Source organism: Abrus precatorius, unplaced genomic scaffold (assembly GCF_003935025.1).
Source record: "Abrus precatorius isolate BTA unplaced genomic scaffold, Abrus_2018 Scaffold1, whole genome shotgun sequence".
In the NCBI taxonomy this organism is placed as follows: domain Eukaryota; kingdom Viridiplantae; phylum Streptophyta; class Magnoliopsida; order Fabales; family Fabaceae; genus Abrus; species Abrus precatorius.
Window position 1 is genome coordinate 6,124,340 of NW_020874291.1, and position 23,797 is coordinate 6,148,136.

Genomic DNA, 23,797 nt, shown 5'->3' on the forward strand with positions numbered 1-23,797 from the left:
TTTTATATTATCTTTTGGATATTTGTTTTTGTTTACATTTTTTTTAACTAGGAGCAAAATTTTCTTATCATAATTTGTTTTCCGAATTAGTTAAGATTATAATTAGTAAAATAAAGGTTGGTATCAATTTAGTGTGTCAATCTCTTTTATTTCCGTCTTTTATACCTAGAACTTTATTTCAACAATTTCAATATGCAATTTCTTACACTTGTGCACTCATTCCATATGGTATTAAACTTACAATTCTAAGGATTTTCTATGCTCATTTGAAATAAAAGAATAACACAATGAATGAAACGTCTTTTATTAAATAAATGGCATTGAACAATGTAAATTAGGAAGGTCAGTATACAATTAGCCTCTTAAGGCATATACTAAAATTAACTTGGGAGTACTAGGGAAGCTATAATTAGAATGAAAATGTGAAAACAAAAACTAGTTTGGATAAGTTTTGTATCTATGTTTAATGACAAATTTCTTTTCTCCTTACAAAACTACGATATTCACTTCATCTAGATCACCCTCCAATCATGTTTCTGTACAACTTGTATTGGTATATCTTACTATGCTTCTTTGCAAAAATATGAATGGTAATGTTGATGAGCAAGAACATGGAGATAAAGTTTCTGTATCCTTTGCAGACTATTGAAGGAGTTGAATTTGTTGGGAACGGATTATATCATTTTCTCAAACTTATCAAGTTTCTTTACCCTTTGCATAGACCTGAAAAATAGTAACACAAAAACACCTGCATATGGACAAGTTGATACCAATCAGTCACAAGAACACAGATGATGTAAACTTGAACATGATTAAACAATATTTGAGAAAAGTATATGATACAAATGCCACCTGCACCAAAGAACGATCCGTTTGCAAAAGCTTGATTGCCTTGGCTACTTAAAGTGATACCAAGATTTAGCAAGGTTCCCCCAAATACCGTATATATAGTAGCCATTTGTAATATTGTTGCTTTCCGAGCAGCTCTTTCAGACTAGCAAGTCAAGTTACACGACTTCAATTTAAGGGAGAAAAATGTTGTAGAAAAAAAACTACCTACTTTCGACTGTTTATTAAGCTCTAAAGATTTTGGTTAAAAGTCAAGGAAGTAGTTTTTCATAGACAAGTCCTGTAACTTTCCACCAAAATTCTTTAGAGAAACCACATTAACCTTAATTAGAAATGGTTACTCTCCATATCTGGGGTGATTCAAATTGAACAGACAACATATACCATGTGAAGATTAAGAAGTTGCTCACCTCGAGTACTCGAACTCTCAGTTTCAGATCTCCTGTCTCAAGTTGATTGACAAATTCCTCTATTCTCTGAACTCTGGATGGCATTGATATCGAATTGGTTCTCGCCTAAAAATTTTCCAAGAGACTTATGAATTGAAGTGAATACACAATTCCATAATTAAAATAATGTTTCACATAGTTTTTTAATTTTTATATTATTTATTTACAACTTATTTGAACTCTTATGCAATAAGATCTCTTTTAAAATGATGACATGTAATAAATTCAACAATGAAACTTGTTGGGATAAGTTGAAAATAACTTATTTTGAAAAGTTATAGCAAGAAGCTTATTGAAATAAACTAAAAGCAGCTTTCATAGGCTATTTTCCATAAGTTTTTCATCAAATCTTCCAAACAGACCCATTATCTAGAATGAATGAAAAGATAAAGTTCCAAGTAAGGTGTCGCACATCATCTGCTTGTTTCCTTATCTCCTCCACAAGTTGTGGCCCAGTGCGCCGCTTCTGCCTTACATCTAAAAGTTCCTGTAAGATAAATACGTATAAGTGCTACATTTTTAACAGAAAATAGGAACAATAACAGGGCATAGACTGTCTGACCTGTGCATAAGGTGCAGCAATCTTCACAAAAGAGAAATCTGGATTGAGCATGTAACCTAAGCCTGCACAAAAATAAAAACTAAAATGTAGATTAAATAACAAAGAAAAAGTAAATATTAAGAAATGTTGTTTTCTCATTCTTATGCTATTTACATTGTAAGTAGGTTACTAGGTCTTAGTAGCACTTGAATGGAAAATTGAAATTAAAAATATTTCATACAATTATTCTGTAAAGAGAGTTACATTAAATAGACCTAGAGGAATAACTATGCACCTAGAGTGGATCTAAATCTAAAAAAATAATATCCGAGGCTTCCTAACCATATAATCTGTCCTAATATTCACAGAATCTACAGTGATTACACAATTATTCTAGTTGTGCAGTCTTACATGGCTCCTCCTCATGTTGGTGAATGGATATTCATCACTCCCAACTTGCTAGTAAGATCTTGAAACCTCTCCTAGATTAACACACTGCCTGACTAAAGTCCAAAAAGAAACGTGAAGCAGTGAGCTATATCAAGTATTTACCTTTGGGTTTTTCTTCATCATTTTCCATTGCGATAATCTTGCTCAATTGTAATCTAGTAGCCTAACACCCAAAATTTCACCTCTCTCTAAGAAGATGAAGGACTTACCTGCTTTGGGAGATAAACACACTGTTTGAAATAGGCAATGTCTTATGTCTATGTTAGTAGTAGGCCCAAACCCCCAATTAGAGAAGTCTATGTAAGGAGGCCCAAAAGAATGAGAGAAGTCCAATTAGTTGAGGATAATTGTAAATGACAGAATAAATAGAAAAGTTAGAGAGAAAGGGTGGCATTCGGTTAGACAAAAGTAATTCGGGTGGGAGAGACCAGGCTCTCAGTCCTGGAGATGTTCTTTGTATTCGTTTGATTCTTCCTCTAGTGTGGGTAATTCTGCCCCAACAGAGAATATTCAATAAAGAAAAGTTTACCCTTCTATTTCTTTCTTCAAGAACTGAACCAGTTCCTTACAGTCTATTCCAAGGAAGTACTTCAATCTACCCCAAGGTCCTTCATTTCAAACTCAATAGCTAATATCTCCTGTAGCAGTCATTTCTAAATCACACTATCCAAAGATTTGATGATGTCATCAACTTACACAGGTAGGACAGTGAGTTTTCCTTATGAACGTTCAAAGCAGAGTATGACCACCCTGACTTAATTTCTAGGCAAGAATATATCTGTTAGATAGCATATTTAACACATGTTAGCAGGTACCGTAAATTAGAAATTTGATTTATTTATTTGTATTTATAATTGATTCTATTTACCATAATATCTGATTATAAATAAGATTCAAATGTGCACCTACACTACACATAACATTCAGACATATCTTCTCTCTGTGGCATCGATTGTTTAGTTTAGATACCTTCTGCCCTAGAACATGCATATATTCTCGCTACTGCAGCGTGAAGAGTAGTTGTGCTTACTGTTTGGTCCAGATCTTGGCTGCTGCAACTCCTTTCATCAGCAAGCCATAGCTACCACAAGCTCCTTCTGCTGACGAGCCATCCTCCACCATTACCAACCAAGACACCACCGCAAATACCCCCATGCTCCAATGTTTACGTGCATGTACTTTGTTTTCCAACCATTTTCGTGCACCAACAGCCCCTCCAGACACCTGCCAAGACCCAGACAACCCTTTCCCCTCTCTTGTTTCATAATCAGTATGGCAAGCGCTGGTTTGACCTATGATTCCAATACCTTGGTCAATTCACCACTGTCCCTCTAATCCCTTTTAAAAAGTTGACAAGTCCCTAGTGAACACTAGAATGCGCCGCTTGTTTGCAGCTGGGAGACATGGGAGAAGGCTCTTATACCAATTGATAAGAACCTTGGGAGAACCACAACTCAAAAGCTAGTTGTTGTAGTTGGAGAGCCCCACATTAGAATCTCTTACTTCCAATGTGAGACTCAAGTCCCACAACTTACAACTGAATCCTAACATCCCATCATGCTCCGAGCCCCTACGCTCACATAGGCTGGCTGTGCATTTATAGGTTCGAAAGAGTGTACAATAGAAAGAAGTGGAGTGGAATAGGCGGGAAACTTGCTAACTATTTGATTTTAGTGGTTATGATAACTGTAATTTGTATATTAGTTACCGATATAAATAATCATATGATGGATTCGTAGGATAGTTATGTTCTTGTCATTGGTAACTAGGAAGGATCGGAGAGTGGGGTTCTCTCAAATAAACTCTCGTGGTAATCAATTGTAATTCCTTCACCCAATTCTAAATCACTATCACTCTGGTAGTGATTTGGGAATTAGGGTTTTCTTAATAAAGTCAGAAGTTCTTTCGGTAATTTTGTACCAGTTCTATCACAGACTTACCTTGGTAACTCATGCCATTTACTAATGATGCAGCAACTCATGCCAAACATTAACACCAGAATCGCACCGTTAAGATTGGCCATATCCAGCCTCCATGCACTGCTACAACTACTGGCTCGTGAAGCTCACATGCCACCTTTTTGACCTCCAAAAGAATGGGATAATTCACGAGCTTACATGACACTCCACAACAAAATGGAGTTGCTAGAAGGAAAAACGTCACCTTTTGGAAGTAGTCTGTGCTCTTCTTTTTCATATGTGTGTGCCTAAGTTCTATTGGGTTTCTAGTAACAAGTTATTTGGTTAATAGGATACCCACTCGTGTTCTTGATGGAGTTAGTCCTATCTAGGTTAGGTCCTCTTTCTTTTCTTCTATTCCTATTATGAATAGTCTCGAATGTCATGTGTTTTGTTGTATTTGCATTTGTACATATTCATAGTAAGCATTGTGGTAAGTTTGGGGGTACTCAAATGCAAATTGGCAGGATCACCTAGTTATAGGAGGTCTACAGTTGGCTATTGCATCCTTAGTGGTAGAAATCTAGTTTCCTGGAAAAGTAAGAAACAAAATGTAGTTGCAAGGTCTAGTGCAGAATCAGAGTATCGAGCCATGGCTTTAGCCACTCATGAACTTATATGGCTTAAACAACTACTCAAAGAATTAAGATTTGGAGAAGTTGGAGCAATGACACTTATTTGTGATATAATCAGGGAGCTTTACATATTGCGTCAAATCCAATTTTCTATGAGAGGACAAACATATTGAGATAAACTTTTACTTCATTAGAGAAAAGATTTTATCTTAAGACCACTACTAGCTTTGTAAATTCTCATAATCAACGGGCAGATATCTATACCAAGTCTTTAAGAGGTCCTCGAATTAGTTATATACGCAACAAGCTTGGTGTATATGATTTATATGCCCCTGCTTGAGGGAGAGTGTTAGAATTATGTAATTATCGTAATATTATAAATGGAGAAATTAGTATCTTTGTAATTATAGTAACTTCTTATTTTGTATCAATAGTTCCTATTATAAATATATGTTCCAGTGTGTAGTCAAAACACACTTATTCATCCTATGTTTCTCGTTCTCTTGTCTCAATAAATAGGATCACCATCAGATAAGAGATCAACTTCTCTTATCTAGTGCAGAATATATAAAAGCTAAGGCAGACATTATCTTATGAGCTAACTTAGGGGAATTATTTAGGTTTAAGCTCAAATTTAACCTGGTCCCATGAATTTCCTAGTGCAACCTACCTGAGTCAACAACTTTTCAAATGTAATCTACCTGATCCAAGGACTTTCTTAGTGCAATATTAAAAAAATGAAAAAATAGTCAATTCATTCCTATAATCTCTACACTCCAAGATGCCAATCCTAAATGCCTAATTCAGTCGATTCAAACCTAAATTCAAAACGATCAAACCATATCAAATGCCCAATTCATCAAACAATCTACAATAATTACACAGTTGTTCTTATTGTTAGTGTCTTACAGCATTTCCATAGAAAAGGTGAATTATCATCTTGTTATAAAATATAATTAGGAGATTTGTTCTGTAATGAGGACAGATTAGATTTGTTCCATAATTAGGACAGATTTGGCTGATTTGATTTGTGCAATTTTTTTTATTTCCTTAATTAGGAGACTAGTAGTCTATATAAATGTATTTTGTACAGGCTCTCAATTATTCAAGCAATTCAAATATTATTCAATAATATTTTGTTCCTTTTTTCAAGTCATCTTATAATGCACAAAGTGTTGTGAAATTAAATTAACAATATGCATTGGGCATGTTTGTAGATAAAAATTCAAAGAATGATCACCAATCAAGAGAGAGAAAGAGGCATAAGGGAAGAGAAGGAGGTAAACCTTCAAGTGTAGAAAATGCTCTAATAACAAAGGTGAAGGTAGATGGAAAACGGAATGGCTGGTCTTGTGCTATTGCAAATAAATCCTGCCACAGAAAACCATCAATTTTCAAATCATATAGTATTAATTTTGCAGATAACTTAAAACAAGCTAGAAAACCAATGATTTTCCATCTTCAGCTTATCTTCATTGACTGTGAAACAATCACCTAAAATAATTATGATGAAGTCATGAAACTAAGATATTATCAATCCAATATAACTAAATACTCATGTACCTCCCCAATTGCAGATAAAGTCTGTTGCTGGTCTGGTGTTTGGCTTAGAAGATTGTCCAAGAAAAACTGTATAGATCTCCTCACCTAGAAGCCATACAAAGAAATTTATAAGATCAAGATATGTGTCATAATTTGAAACTACTAAATGATCATCTTAAAAGAGTACAGGTACTAAATATCCTTACTGATGACAGGTCACCAGTGGGCTGGAGTGCTCCAAGATCTATAAGGCCTTGCATAACCTGCACCATTGTCACCAGAAAGTTTAAAGTAAACGTGAAAAAGACTGTGGAAATGTTAAGTTCAAGTTCAGAGTAATTTCAGATTCCTTATTCCACGTGTCACTGGTTAATCAGTTGCAAACATACAACTGAATTTGCAATAAAACAGAAGGTCAAGCCAATGATCTGTTGAAACTAGTTTGAGGGAAATTGTGTGCCTCTAGGCAGCACACTGATGTGTTACTTATAGCATGTAAATAATCAACCAGCAACAAACTTACATGATAAGCACCTCAGCAATCATCATAGTGATATTTATCCATATATATGTTAGAAACGAGGTTGAGAATATGGGCTCAAATGGGACCAAGCCCACACTATGGAGAGTTTATACTAGAAGAAAGAAGAAATGTATAGGCAAGGAAAGTGATGTGCCAGAAAGCAAGTAAGTTGTTAGCCAAGTAAGGAGGAGTCCGTTATAGTGGGATTGGTATGTGAGAGAGTGGTCTCTTTTTCAGAATCGAGAAATTGGTTATGGACGGAGAGAACTAGCTCTCTATAGCATCCTAGCTCTGTGGCGATAGTACTTATTCTAATAATTTCCTTTTCATATCAAATAATACCACTATCATTCTCTCTATTTCCCTTGTTTGAATTGCTTTATATGTCCTGGTTTTTTTAACTGGTTTGCATCAAACTTATCTGACCTACTAGATATACGAGAGGGAAGATTTTAGATCCACTCGGAGGGATTAGTGTTTCAGGCACGATGACCGAAGTGAATGCCACCAAAGAAGGTGAAGAAATGAAGAGGAATGGAAGCAAAGTTTGCTGTTGTCAAAAACGAAATGGCTAACATCAAAGTTACCATGGTGGGGATGAAAGCTCAAGCTGAGGAGAATCAAGCACAACTAATAACATTATTAAAAAAGAAATTGGAGAACAAGGTTTCAATGGATAAGGAGGACAAAAGCAAGGGAATTCCTTTGATGAATTCTCCTAATCTATGAAGAAAATTGAATTCCCCATGTTTGATGGAGGGGACCCTGTAGCATGTATCACTCGTGCTGAAATTTTCGAGTGCAAGAGACCAATCCAGATGTGTGCATCAATTTGACCCAACTTTGCATGGAAGGTGCCACCATCCATTTTTAACTCCATGTTGGATAATGATGGAGATTTGACGTGGGATCAATTTAAAATCAACTTGATGACTTATGGAGCTACAGGAGATGGTGATATTTATGAACAATCAGCGGTGTTGCAGAAGAGGGGAGGTGTTAATGAGTATACACAGTATACACACGAGTCTGAACACCATACAGCAAAGGTGAAGAAGTTTCCTGATAATCAGCATTATGGGTACTTCTTGCATGGGTTACAAGAGGAAATTTGCAACCCTATATGTTGTCTCAAGGCATTGGGTCCCATCCCGCATTCTCAGTTGATGAATTTAGCTCGAGTGGTGGAAAAGAAGGTATGGAGGGAAGATACCAGCACGAGTCTTGGGCAACAGATCAAAGGTCGCAGGTGTTTAGAGCCAACAGGTTCAAGGTTTTTTGAGAGCCCAATAGAGAAGAGTGGTGAGAAGAAAGTTTGTGCTAGTATTCTTTCATGACATTTTGGTGTATAGTTTGGATTGGCAGTCCCATCTATTTCACTTGTCTACGGTGTTGGAAATTGTGAGGAAACAACTATTGTTTGCAGATCAAAAGAAGTGCCACTATGCCTAGTTTTCTATAGAATATCTTGGGTACATCATTTCTCAAAGAGTAGCAATGGATCCCAATAAACTCCAGTATGTGTTACAATGGCCTGCGCTTAAGAGTGTGAATGGGGTGAGAGGTTTTTTTGGGGTTTATTGGGTATTACTGGAAATTTATCAAGGACTATGGTAAAATAGCAAAAGTGTAGACTTAATTGACAAAGAAATAGGGGTTTAAATGAAATTGCCAAGCACAAGAAGCTTTTGACCTGCTCAAGAAGAGGTTCACAACTGCACCAGTTTTAACCTTGCCAGACTTCAATGAAGAGTTTACCATTGAAAGTGATGCATCAGGGCAGGGTTTGGGCACCATTTTAACAAAAAAAAGGAAAACTTATGGCTTATTTCAGCAAAGCCCTCAATGAGAAACTTAGCTAAGTCTGCCTATGAAAAAGAACTAACGGCTATAGCTTTAGCTATTCAACACTGGAGGCCATATCTACTGAGCAGAAAGTTCACTGTATGCACTGACCAAAAGAGCTTGAAACAATTATTGGTACAGCAAGTAACCACCATGGATCAACAAAATTGGGCTGCCAAACTTTTGGGGTATAAATTCGACATCATATATAAGCCAGGATTGGAAAACGCACCCAGCATGCATGATGAGAGAGTTGACTACTTTGATTCACTACCCAAGATGGAAAAAAGGATGTATGGTGATTAATGAGGTTCACAAAAATGAAAAGTTGAAGGGGATCATTGAAAATTTACAGCAAGGAAGGGAAGCAAGACAAGGATTTTCTTGTAATAATGGTGTGTTTCTCTACAAAGGGAGATTGGTGATTTCTGAAAATTCTCCCTAGATTCTGGAACTATTAAGGGAGTTTCATTCCACTTCTCAAGGGGGCCATTCTGGGTTTTTCAGGACACATGTAGCAGCCAACTTGTATTGGTTTGGGATGAAGGAGTGCATCCAACAGTTTGTGAAAGAGTGTGACATTCGCCAGAGACAGAAGTATTTAGCTACAGCTTCTAGAGGTAACAACCTTTGGCCATACCTAATAGAATTTGGAAAGATATTTCCATGGATTTCATCACCAGCCTTCCTAAGTCTAAGGGTTTTGAAACCATTTGGGTAATTGTTGACAGACTATCAATACAGCCATACCAACGAAGGAAATCGTTGAAGAGTGTTGGTGGGATGTTGGAAGTGGAAGCAGTTTCAGTAGGAGCAAACTGCAAAGCAAATTCGAGAAGAGCAGGCTGCACTACATTGGCTATTCTAAGGGGATCGACCATGCAGAGCATAACAACGATCAATAGTGTGGCCAATTTTGTGACAGTGGTCAAAACATGAACGACGATCACCATTAGTCTTACAAGAGGGACCGCGATCACCTCCCTGTGAGATCAAGGTGGAACACAAGAGCCAAAAGAACATCTGAGGCAGTGGTGAGCTTGGTAGGAATGCGTAGCAAAGAGGACCAAGTAGTAGCCATAGTTGGAGCAGAAGTGGGTACTAAAATCTGATCTCGAACTAGGGAGTACTCTACAGGTAAACAATACAAAGTTAGTAACATGAAAAATGTCTTACGGTACTCCAATTCCATGGAAACAGTTGCAACAAGAGGTAGAAGTTCATTGAAATCATGAAGAAAACCACTCATACTGCCCAAATAAGTCGACATAGTGCCATCAAGTTTCTAAGCAGCAACAACATCCATGAGATTTTGACATACTCTATACAAACTCTGTATGTCATTGGTGTAAAGTGACTTGGCTTGTGACCAAAACAATTCACACGTATCATGTAGTGAAAAATCTACTTTACAAAACGATGAATAGTGGACATGATGACACCGCAAAGCTGAGCATCAATCTTACTCCATTTAGCATGTTTAGTCACAGCTCTAATTACTTCTTCGATATTGAGATGGTCAGGATAATCTTGACCCTTGAGCTAAAGTTTGATGTCAGAGACCTAAGAATCATAGTTATTGTCATCCAACTTGTCATTAGACAGCGGGGCAGTGACAAAGTTGGTGAAAATAGAAGCTTCATGTTTGGGAGGAGGCGAAGTCACCATGGGTCAGCCTAGAGGAGAGAGGAAAAAAAAAACAAACAAAAGCAAAATGGGGCAAACAACAGCATTCAAAACTCAAAGGAAGAAAAGGACCACAGATCTAGAATTGTCTCAACAAGGTGAGCCTAGTCAGCAAAGAAGGAGGTCAAAGATTTGTCAGACACGTCATCACGCACAGTGGAGGTGGTGGCAGAGACAGAAAGGCATTGGAGAAGGAGGTGGCATTTGTGGGCGTGTGGGACCTCCATTTGTGACATGGTGATCAGATTTTGTTGCACACAGTGAGGTGAGTCTAGTGGTGAGAAGCCGGTAAAAAAAAACATTGGAAAAGTTGCCGGCGGTGAACAGTGGTGGCCAATAGAGTAAGCTGCTGAAAAAAAAAAAACCAAAAACCAGAGACAGTTTCTAAAAAAAGGATTGACACCTGGGTCCACAAGGAAAGCACAGGTTAGGGTTACCTCCTCATTAGGTTCTTGATACCATGTTAAGATGAGAGAAAATGGGAAGGTGTGTGATGAATTCTAGTGTTTCAACTATACCACGTGTTGTGTATTTATATTAACAAGGTAATCACAATCATAGTTACATAATCAAAAGCAAATATATAGTTACCTAATTACAATAATTACATGAATACTATTTTCCTAAATAACATATTTACATATATTTAATATATTATCACCCAAAATTCTTTTGAATGCAACTTTTGAATATCATAAGATATTAGAGTGAGACACCCAGAATCCTACTTTTCAATGCAACTAGATTAGAAATGGATTAGGCGTAAATCAACGTTGAAAGGTAGCTCAAGGGAGGAGGATTGATCAAGTCATATAGGAGCTGAGGGAGCTATATATGGGGGATCCCTTATTTGCCTTCAATAGGGTAGTTTTTATGTCTAATAAGGGACACTTCTTCTGTAAGGTTTTATTTGGGAGTTTGGAAGGGAGGTGAAGGGAAGGGAAGGGTTTAAAGGAGGAAGGAGGGAAAGGGGATTAAACCCCCTCCCTTGTTTAGATGTTTAATTTAAGGAAGGGAAGGTGATAAAGGGTTTAAATATATAAATGATATTATTACTCTTTATATTTTTTATTTAGATTTTTTATTTTTTCAAAAAATACAAAAATTAAAAATTTTTCTTCTAAAAATTAATATTTTTAAAAACTAATATATTTTAAAACTATCACTCTAAAAATATATTTTAAAAATTATATTTCTATTTTTTATAAATTTTTTAAAAAATCGCTCTAAAAATTAATATATTTTGAAAAATATTAATTTATTGCTATTTTTTTCTTTAATTTTTTTCAAAAAATACACATTATATATTTTTCTCCCTCTAAAAATTAATATTTTTAAAATTCATATTTCTAATTTTTTTATATTTTTAAAAAATTCTCTCTAAAAACTAATATTTTTTTTAAATTAACATCACAATTTTTTAAAAATATTTATTTTGTTCCTATTTCATTCATATAATAATTAATATTAAAAAAAAATTCTAATAGACTAAAAAACCCCCTAAAATGGGAGAACTCACAAAATTAAGTTTAGGAGGGTTTTGAGGGGTTTAGAAAAATCCCCTAACCCTTCCCCTCCAAATTAATTAACTCCCAAACAACAATTAAACCTCCCTAACCCCTCCCTTTCCCTCCTAAATATAACTCCCAAACATACCCTAAGTGCTCATTAATTGTGCATTTGGTGACAGATTTGATAATCCATCATTGTATTCATTTTTCAAAATGAAATAAAGTTCTAACATATTAGTTCTATTTAAATTTCATATTTTGATATCTATCAAATTCCTAGTAATCTTACACATCTTTACTTTACAAGACACAAATAGGAAGACAAAAAAAAAGAAAACAACTTTCCAAAAAACCTTATCCAGATATCAGATTGGAAGTGCTAGTTATGATAATGTCCCAAGTTTTAAATAATTTATAGGAGAAAACTATACCTTTTTGGCATCCTTTTCATAAACAGCATAAAACAGTTCAAGCAGTCTCTCTCTGGTGAAAGATTTTATCTCCCCCATCATGCCAAAGTCATAATAAATAATTGCTTCATCAACATCTACAGCAAGATTTCCAGGATGTGGATCAGCATGAAAGAAACCTGTTCTCAATATCTGAAAGACAAGCAAGATTTAAACACTTAAATATTTTTATCTACAATTATCGTGAAGAATTTAATTTTTGTTGATTAAACCATAAGCATATAGGCAATCAAATATTCTCATGAACTAAGTAAATGACTATTTTGAATATCAGATATTATATCAAGATTAAGAGAGAAACAAGGCTGTGGACCTGAATCAAGTAAGCCTCAATAGTACGTGAGGAGATCCGTAATCGATCATAACCACGCGAAGCTAACATATCCACTTCATTTATTTTGATACCTGTTAACAGAAAGTAAAATCAAACTTCAATGGCATAATGACATACAACACTTCAAGGAAAGAAAATTACTAGCTTCCTCTCATATAGAAAGAAGAAAACAAGGAAGTTGCACTAATCAAGATGACAACCTGGTACATACTCCAACGTCAACACCTTTGATGCAGTATAATCCCAACAAACAAGCTACAAAGGTGAAAATGAAGGATATTTAGTTAAAATTAAAATTAAGGTTAGACATTAGCAATTGATATATGTTACATTCATCATGTTTGAAACATATTAGGCAGGAGATTAGGAAGGTTGGAGGGTAATTTAAGTTTCAAGGAAGCGGAAACTATCTGAATATCCACTATCCAGTAGTATGTAGAATTGAAGCTAGAAACATACAGGCACTCGGACCCACTTTATGTTTCGAAAATCTCGGCGGAACCTGTCAGCATTCTTCCCTTCATTTATATAATCTATTTCTTGATACAAAATCCTGAAAAGTAGCACATGCATGAGAATATAAATTACATAAGACAACATACCAAGTATTAGAAATGATCACAACATTAATTAGTAATAGTAGGCATCAAACATAATATTTGTATTACTTACATTGAACATTCTTCATAAATACCAACCCAATCTCTAGTTGGACCACCTAGAGTTTCACTTCTCTGAAAATACTCTGCAATCAGCTTCAAGTTTCCTGAACATGACAGGCAAACTTGTTAGATTAAAATAAAATTTCAACTACAAAATGTTAATCTCACTAGTTGACCATAATTGGCAATACTAAAGCTCAAATCAGATATGAAAATTATAACACATCCAGATCCATTGATCAGATTTGATTATATAAAAATAAAGTAATCTTTGAAACAATATTAATATTTATATGACTTCTACATATGATATAACATATGAGTAAGCATATCCTTTCTTGGATTTTCTTGAAAACAATAAGTATATGTAACAGTAACTGATTGAAGCATGTCCGAACTCCTGAGTCAACTTGGCTCTTTCAGATTGGTATAAACTACCTAGCCAGTCAGTCAACTGTAAAGCTGATACATATGCCAATAATTTTCCATAAGATTTGTTAGGTCATGTAAGAATACCTCACATATTAAACTGAGAGCAGATTTACAATTAATAGATTCAGTACGAACTGAAATGGAAATTTCTAGATAATTATGATATAGTCTAAATAAATAAGGAAATAACAGAATCTGCTCTCTAAGGAAGCTACAACTAAACCCATCCATTCATTGATCTCAGTTTTTTCAAGCTCCCCTCCTTCCTCTCAAGACTCAGCTCTTAAGTTTTATTTCAGGCTTGGGTTGTAAGTTGAAACAATCCCTACTGTGTTCAGGAATTTGGTATGACTCCAAGTGAGACTGATCAGTAAGTTTTCCATCCCCATGCTTCATTTGATTGTTGTATGCTAATAGTAGTTTATGGATGACCTAGTTATTAGAGGTAATGACCTGAGGGAATATCTCTGTTAAAGAAGCATTTGTCAGATAAACTTTAGACTAAGGACTCAAGTAAACTCATATACTCTATTGGTATTAAGGATTTGAGACGGCTCAGTTTGGGAACAGTACCATGATTCACAGAATAAATATGCCTTAGATATATAGGAAGAAACCAGTGCAATAAACTACAAACTTGTATATAAATCAACAACAACCAAGCCTTATCCTATTAGCTGATGTCGACAACATGGATCACACCATCACACGATGCCATTGAGCTTAGTTATTTATCACTAGATCTCTTTCAATAATTTCCTCTATAGTTCTGGGTCTGATAGGAGTCAGGGTCCTAACCCTAATATCTTTGTAAATACTAACTTAGACAAGGCCAAACCTTAGCTGGTGTACTCTAGAAGAAAGAGGACAGTTAATAATGTTAGTTAGCAGTTAGCAATTAACAGTAACAATTAGGAGTTAGTTTTCTGTTTCAAAGCCAGTTATAAATAATAGCTGGGAGAATAGTCAAGGGTTTTTTTTGTCTTCTGAAAAGTTAGTTTCTGAAATTAGGCAGAGAAAATTCTCTGAGGAGTATTGCTCTGGAAAACAGAATTGTATACACAATATCCATCAATTCAATAAAGAATTCATAAAGATTGTCTCTCTCTATCCTCTTTTCTAGTGAACACAACAGGGTCTCTATCCTTTTTTACTAAACTAAAAGTCATGTCATCCACTCTCCTCAGTAGTGCCTTTAGTGGCCTTCTTTGCACATGACCAAACCACTTTAAATGATTTTTTGTCTTCTTTTTCACTATAGGTTACTCCAATATTCTCACATATACAATCATTTCTTATTCTTTCATGTGACCAGTGACCACTCATCCATCTTAACATTCTCATTTCTAACACTTCAATAGATCAACAAGCAAGTTATTTCAAGGACAGGGAGCCTTATTCAGATCTGAGCAGGTACAAGAAGTTACTTGGGAAACTAAATTACCTCATAATTACCAACCAGATATTTCCTTTACAATGAATATGACGAGTCACTTCTTGCAGTCTCCATGTGTTGATTATTGGAATGCAGTGGTACAAATCTTCTAATAGATTAAGAATGGCCTAGGTCAAGAACTGTTATATGAAAGATAAATGAGGCACTTTAGTTGTGCGATACTTCGATGCAGATTGGGCCAGTTCATCCTATCCATGGGTGGTCTACTTTGGGATATTGTATTTAATTGGAGGTAATCTTGTATACATACTCATGTTGAGGATTTCCTCAAGCAATTCAGAAATCTTCAATCCATCCCAAACATAATTTGAACTTCATCAAAATCACAAGATGTAGAAAATGGCAGAAACAAAATGACCACAACTTACGCAAGTCGATGTCAAAAAGCTTCTTCAAGCCAGGCCTTTGAACTTTGACAACCACTTTTTCTCCATTGTGCAGAATGGCACGATGAACCTACAAATAGGACCCCATAATTGAAGATAAAAGAACTGAATTATGTCATCTACTCATCTGATTGTCTGTACTACAAAGATGCTGCACTCAAATTTATAGTGTTCTAGCATTACATGACGGCCACTGCTAATATCAATGCATTTAGATCATTAGTTTGACTACAAGAAATGAGAAAAATATGATCATCTGCAAATGCATAATTCACCTGACCAAGGCTAGCAGCTGCAATGGGCCGATCCTCAAACTCTTTAAACAACACATTTATGGGCGCTCCTAATTCACTCTCAATAAAGCCTCTTGCTTTCTTTGGAGAAAAAGCAGGGACTTTGTCCTGCAGAATGTGTTATGAAAATTAAGAATAAAAATTGAAAATACATCAAATCTTCTGTCCAAGTTTAATAATACTCCATATTAAAGAATCTCCAATGATCCTGAAAAAAATGTGAACAAAATCTATATATAAAATACCTGCAATTTTGCAAGCTCATCCACGAATTCACGGGGAAATAGATCCGACCTTGTTGACGATAACTGTCCAAGTTTGATGAAAGTTGGGCCAAGTTGTAATACACACTCCCTTAGCCATGCAGCAGTTTTTTGCCTTCTGCTTTTCTGAAACGCAATGTTAAAAAACTTTAGTTCATTAAAGGACAAACACAAACAGAAACTTAATCAGTTATAAAACTAATGGGCAATATGATAAAACAAATGTTTGTTGAAAGGGTTTCCACCAGAATGTACCTGCTTTTCTTCTGTAAAGCCACCCAGATATGCCCATTTTGCATTCTCCAGCAGAATACGAATGCGTAAAGAAATGACAAACGACCAAACATCAATAGACCTCTGCCAGGAATTGTAATTTTCATTGGCCCAACTGAAGCCTTCGTCTGAGGGCAAAACTTTTAGGTCTTCCAATGGTGGAAGTTCTTTAGAGCTTTTAGATTTCATTGTCTTTGTCAAGGCTGTGGTATAATCTCTTCTTACCAAACTTGCTCCATTAACAGTTTGCTTTGAACCACTCACCCTTTCCACTTTATTCTCTGACATTGTCTTTCTTTTGACTACCTCACTTGCTGGGACCATTTTAACAGCTCTACCATTGGTACCATATTTTGATGGAGGCAATTCTGTCTGTCGCATTTTCACCAGGAGTCTAGGAAATTTATCATTATCTGACTTATCAGATTTTGACCTTCTATTCTTCAACAATGTATGAACTGAAATTGAACTTGGAAAACTGAGATTGTCTAGTGCTCTTCGTTGATGTGGCAACTTTATATTGTTGTAATAATAGCCATGCAAAGCCATTATTACTGCCATTTAATTAAGATGATGGTACCTTGAACAACATCAACTTAAAAAAGTAAGAAAAAAATGCCAAATTAGTTCTAATCTCCATTTAGAAAATTAATCAAGATACAAAAGAACAAGGCTTAATTTGAATTAAGATAAAAAAATCTCTATAAAAAGCATTTAGATCTTCAAACGGTAACCAAGAAATAAATGAAATCCATTTAATTTGGAAACATCTCCATGCTGTATAGTTGACTTGAGCCAAATATTTTCCATGCAGAATATAAGTTAACAGAAAACCAACAAATAAAACATAATGGTGATGAACTCCATTTCAAATACTTTTTCCTTTGGGTTTCTCACAAATATACTCCATTGGAGGCAGTCTTGCAAGGAACACAGTCTAAATATTAGGGGGACTATTTGGTTTTCAGAAAACATTTCCTATTTAATTTTTACTTTTAATCAGAAAACTGTCTCCTTTTTTTATTCTATTTTTTATTTTCAAATATTTGTACAGAAATCACCGAAAACAACTTATTTCTGTTTTCATTGTTTCTTGTACAAGTTCTTGAAAATAGGAAAAAATGAAAATAACACAGCAGTTTTATAAATAAAAGTAAAAACAAAAAATTATTTCTAAACCAAACAGCCCCCAGTCCTTCTCCCAATAGGGCGAGCCACTTCGTGAGAAGCTAATCCTGCCAACCTCCATTGGTCATCTCAGATAATTTGTTACCATATATCAAACTTAAATAAGTAAAAGCAAATCCTAAAGTCAACCATCACCATGAAAAACTTAAAGAGTTCGCATCAGTTATTCCCAAAATGCAAACAGAAGAATATTGTTCAAAGCAATAGAGTAACTGATATTCCATTTAAAATCGAAAAATTAATCAAAACATGGTAACTTAACCCTTTGACTCTTTAGCAATAAGAAAGATTAAATCTGCAATTGAGGTTCATCAAATTTACAAATGCCCACTTGAGAAAACTGAACTGATACCAATTGATGAAAAGTTCGAAGATTGAAAGTGGAAGATTGTTACATACCTGGGATAACAGACACACTCAGAGACCACAGAGGTACGAGGATTGTTCTGGCTTCTAATAAGTTTCAACATTCAGCAGCTGTTTGGCACATGCAGCGCTATACTGATTTTCAATATTTCAATTTTACTTTATTTCCGTATAAAAGACAAAACGGAAGTGGGATCTTTCAACTACCGCCATTCAGCTGCTTTGGGTGCATGTGGGTCTCTTTGAACCGCACGTATAATAATATATCAAACTCCTTCGTGAGAAGTGAGAACAACGCATGGTACTCTTTGTACCGGTCAACAAATGTTCAAACAAAAGTTAAATCCATTAAGGAATTAAATGTTTTATTAAAAGTTATTGTTAAAATATTTTATAATTTTTTAATGTATTTTGATATAATTTTTAATAGAAAATTTGTTTTTAATTTTTAATCAATGCATAAGACCCAAAATAAATTTTATAATTTTATAATTTATGTAGATATAGAATTTAACTTGTGAAATTTAATAATATAATTGTTATTATTTAAATTTTTAATTTGCAATTATTATTTAGTTACTTATATTTAATCCTAAAAACTTAATTACAACATAATATAATTGAATCGTTCTTATTTAGTTACAATATAATAAAAAAATTATAAAATAATTTTTTAAATCAGGCTATCATCCTAATTTATTAGATACACGTGACGCAATCTATTTTTCCAACTCTTCCTCCTATATATAACATGCGAAACGTATGAGTATTTTATTTTAAAATAAATATACATATAATTTAATAATTAAATAATAAAAATTTATATGTTTAGAAATAATTATTTTATAAAATTTAATAAAAATGATAAAATTTAATAAATTAATATTTTAAAATATAATTTATTTTAAAATAATAATTGTATTTTATGGTGATATTTTTTATTTAAATGTCAATAATTAATATACATTGATAACCATAAATTTAAGAGATAAAATAATTTTTGTAAATATAAAAATAAGTATTCACGAAATTTTTTTAAAATTTATGTAACATAATAAAAGAAATTTAAATAAAAATTTTAATATTCAAAATGTAGATTAAAATTAATAAAGACGTGAGTAAAAAGAAAATTATTACAACAATAAAAAGTATAATTTATATAATATTTTTAGACAAATTTAATCCTAGAACGTACTTGTGAAAACTAACTCCTTGAATGTTTTTCTTCTAAAAAATATAAACTATCATTTATAATATAAAGATTATGTGGTTGATTGGTTGTAATTTAATTAATCTAAAATATTATATTTATTAAATGTAATATGCAATTAACAAATAAAACATTATTATATGTTATATTATCAATTATAATATATTAAGTTTAAAATATGACACACCCATTATTTCAAAAATTGTTGGTTATTAAATTATTATTAAAATTTATTTAAAAAGATTATCATTTAATTAAAAAATGTTATAAATTTAATATATAATATACACTAAAAAATATTTATTAATATGTTATAAATTTACCTATAATAAATTTATTTTAATTGATTGAAAATAATATATAAAATATTAAACAAAGCATATAGTTTTATAATTTTTATATTAAGTAAAATAAATCACATTAGGTCAAGTATAATAAATAAAACAACAGAATTAAAAAGAAAAATAAAGTACAAATCTTATATAATCAATTAAAAATATAATAAATTTAAAATTTAAACAATATGATATTATAAATTTGTCTTTATTTTTATTTGTGAGAAAAATTTAAAATTAAAGTTAACAGATGAATAAACTAAACTTAGAGAGAAATAATTAAATAATTAAAAAAGAAATATTTGAGGATAGAGTTTCAATATCAGAAACAGTGCCATAATAAATTACAATAAATGATATTAAAAAATCTTTACATAATTAGTCAATTTCAGTTATTAAAAAAAATATGTGTATCAACAAAAAAAATTTTGATCCTTTAATAACAATGAATAAATACACAAAATAAAATACTCTTATCTAGATACTCAAAATAAAAAAGACATTCTTTGAAGATAAGTTATTACAAAAACATAAAAAAGATAAATTTAATTTTATCTATTTAAGATTAATTCAATTAGCAGTAAAACTATAGAATAGACCTAGATCTTCCTATATTAATACTTTTAAGAGATATAAAATTATTAAAAATAAAAGATTTTATAATAGTCGCATTCGAAACAAATTTACAAGATGGTTCTACTTTCTTTAATTATTTTTCTAATTTTTTATAAGTTTAAATAATGAAAATACTGCAAAAGCAAACAAAATATTCACAAAATCACAATCACCACACAATGTAGTAGATTATTCTTATGATTCACTTCATTTAATCTATAGAATATATCATAAGATTACAAAAGGAAACTATGAATTTTAAGTTAAGAGAGAAACATCTAATCATGAAACTACAATAATACAAGCTAACTTAGATAGAAATATGGTATAAGTACCTCAAAAGCTAAAACATGATGAACTAACCATTCTTGAAGAATGGATTTTAGAAAAATGAATTTTAGAAGAACAAAGAGAATCTTCAAAAATTTATAATACAAAAAATAGATATATTATAGAAGAATCTAATGGAAAAATAAGTCTTAAAATGAATAGATCTTATTCTATAAGAATACAAAATCCTCAAGTAATAAGAGTCACATCAAGACATTCAATACATAATTCTACTATGAATGTAAATTTAAGAAGAATAAATAATACTACTAGGCCAGGAATATCAATACCAATATATGAATTTGTTTTACAAGAAAACAATGGTAATGGTAATTATAGTCCTAATACCTCTCAAGTATTAAATACTTTAAAAAAATATATACTTTTTATAATAGATAAAAAATGAATAAAAGAAGAAATAGATGCAGAATATAATCAAGAGAAAAAAAATTGGTTCTTAGATTCATTAAAAAATAAAATAAAAATAAGAACAACCTTCTATAAATATTTAGAAGAAATAGAAATAAATATACACTTCTTTCCTTGGTTAAAACAATATTATTTAAAAGATAAAAATAGAATATCCTTGTTTAAAACAAGTAAATCATTTACATAAAATATCAACCTCTTGTAAAACAACAACAGGAAAAATAATAGAATAAGAATATCCTCCTCAAGAACAAATAAAAATAAAAAAAATAAATAAAGAAGTAGAAGCTAGTCCATATAAAAAGATTAATTTATTAGACAAAATAATATATATAAATAAATTACATCAATAACTTAATTATTCTAATACAGTATTAGAAGTTATGACAAAACATCTAACTAGAATAAAAAATAAAGAAGAAGGAAGTAGAAATTCAAATAATAATTTTAAAAAACTCGATTATATAGAAAAACATATGTATAAATTAACAATATTATCACCAAAAACTATAAGAGAATTTGAAAAGAAAAAAGGAATAGAAATAGATATAAACAAATTAAAAGAAAAAGTTGCAAGACTAAGTATAGGAAAACCCTCTGCAAATACTATAGAAGTTATTTCATAAATAAATAACATAAAATCTAATAACAATTATCCAAAAATAAAATATTATTATAATAGACTAACATTACTAGATGTATTATTAGAACAAAGATCTATTTTTATACAAAATTCATACGGTGGAAATGATATTGTAGAATAGAATTTAGATGGACTAAGTGAACAAGCCATATTAGATTTAACACAACAAATGATTATGACAACAACTCCCTACAAACTTTAAAAATTATATAATAAAGCAGCTAATGAAGCTTTAATACAAGACTTCACAGGACAACTAAGAGGATGGTGGGATCATCATATGACTCCTGCTGATAAATAATTTATATTATCACATGTTAAACAAGAAAATAGTGAACAAAATATGTTGCTGACTCTAATGTATTCTATAATACAAAATTTCATAGGATATCCTATATTATTCAAAGAAAGAGCAAGAATACAATTAGCAAATTTAAGGTGTCCAACTATCAATGACATAAAGATATGTTATGTTTTTCTCTAAAGTTATGATAAGAGAAGATATATCAGCACCTTATTAAAAAGAAAGATTTATAGCTACATTACCAAATCTTTTTTCTAGAAAAGTATTAGAAAATTTACAAGCAAGATCAAAAGGAAGAATAAATTATGAAGCTTTAACATTTGGACAAATAGATAATGTAATAGTAGATATAGGATTAAGAGTTTGTAATGATATAAAATTACAAAATCAATTGAGAAAAGAAAAATTAACAGGTAGAATAAAAGGGAATTAGGAACTTTTTGTGATTAATATGGAATGGAATGTACAAGCGCCTAGTAGAAAGTATAAAAAAAAAACAAATTAGAAAACATACTAAATCCCAAAACATTTCTAATTATAAACCAAGAAAGTACAAAAAGAATTTTAAAAATAATTAGAATACAAATAATAAAAATATAAAACTAAAAACAAATAAAAATTACCAAAGGAATAAATTTAAAGGAACATGTTGAAAATGTGGTAAATATGAACATAGGGCTGACCAATGTAAAGTAAAAAAGAAAATTAACTCCTTAGAATGTGAAGAGTTAAAACAAGTTCTAATAACAATATTAATAAATTCTGAGCTGGAAGAATTTAAAAATAAAACCTCAAATGATGAAAATGTTATAGAAAATAAAATTTATCAATTAGACAATATCTCTAAAGAATTTGAAGAAGAAAATAGTAACCCTAATTGAGGAATTAGAAGATGTATTATTAAGAAATGAATTTATTAAAAAATTAAGTGATCTAGTTACAAGAGAAGAAAAACCGTTAGAAATAAAACTCATAAAAATGAAAGATGTTTATGAAAAACTCAAACAACCAATTGCTAGTGTAACAATAAAATATTTGCAAGAAGAAATAAAAAATTAAAGAAGATAAATAAATGAGTTAAAATAAAACCAAATAGTTCTAGAATTTAAATTATTAGAATTAGAAAGTAAAAATCTTTTAAAAGGGCAAACTAGTAATATCAAAAAACATCCAAAAATATTTAATATGAAATTATTATGGTTAGTAACAACATATAAATGGTAGTGTAGTTACTTTCACATTAAAAAAACAAAAATTTAATATGATAACTTTAATAGACTGAGAGCTTATATTAATTATATACAAGAAGGATTAATTCCTACTAAATACTATAAGAAAACAATAGAAAAACTATGTTCGGCAAATGGATCTAAAATGTATATACAATACATATTATCAAAAGGAAAAATTCATAAAAATAAAATATGCTTTACAACTTCTTTTGTATTAGTTAAAAACATGGCATATCAAATGATATTAGATACACCCTTCTTAACACTATTATATCTTTGTAATATAAATAATGAAGGAATTATAAGTAATGTAGTAGAAGGAAAATCAATAGAATTCAAATTTTTACATGCTCCTAAAGTTAGAGAATTAAATTTACTACGTGAAGCTTCAATATGTAAAATAAACTTAATAGAACGGAAACAAACCCAAATCAAGATGATTAATGAAGAAATAAGTTATGAAAAAAATAGAACAACAACTAAAAACCCCAAAAATACAAAACATTATAAAAATTTTTGAGAAAAGAATAGAAAAAGAAATTTGTGAAACAAAACCAATAACCTTTCACTCTAGAAAACAATATGAAATAAGTTTACCTTATGAAAAAGATTTTAATGAAAAAGATATTCTAACAAAAATAAGACCT

At 31.8% G+C, this 23,797-nt stretch overlaps 1 protein-coding gene across 6 annotated transcripts; it reads right to left on the minus strand.

Moving 5' to 3' along the window:
- Positions 1–282: 282 nt before the first annotated feature.
- LOC113857899 (protein ACTIVITY OF BC1 COMPLEX KINASE 7, chloroplastic-like) lies at positions 283–18,199 on the minus strand. Of its 6 annotated transcripts, none has more exons than XM_027490187.1 (18): positions 18,086–18,199; positions 16,481–17,093; positions 16,208–16,351; positions 15,945–16,070; positions 15,652–15,739; positions 13,406–13,499; positions 13,193–13,286; positions 12,934–12,988; positions 12,713–12,804; positions 12,361–12,531; positions 6,571–6,627; positions 6,386–6,469; positions 6,109–6,193; positions 1,861–1,922; positions 1,711–1,785; positions 1,260–1,364; positions 853–994; positions 283–748 (listed from the first exon to the last, which is right to left on the minus strand). In XM_027490187.1, the coding sequence occupies exons 2-18, from the start codon at positions 17,057–17,059 to the stop codon at positions 675–677; spliced, it is 2,127 nt and encodes a 708-aa protein (XP_027345988.1). In that variant the 5' UTR covers positions 17,060–17,093; positions 18,086–18,199; the 3' UTR covers positions 283–674. The 6 variants fall into 6 exon arrangements, 5 of the variants coding, with proteins under 5 accessions (XP_027345988.1, XP_027345979.1, XP_027345997.1 ...); XM_027490178.1 differs by having other exon boundaries at positions 284–748; positions 16,481–17,079; positions 18,086–18,135; XM_027490196.1 differs by lacking the exon at positions 18,086–18,199 and having other exon boundaries at positions 284–748; positions 16,481–16,892; positions 16,969–17,083.
- Positions 18,200–23,797: the final 5,598 nt, after the last annotated feature.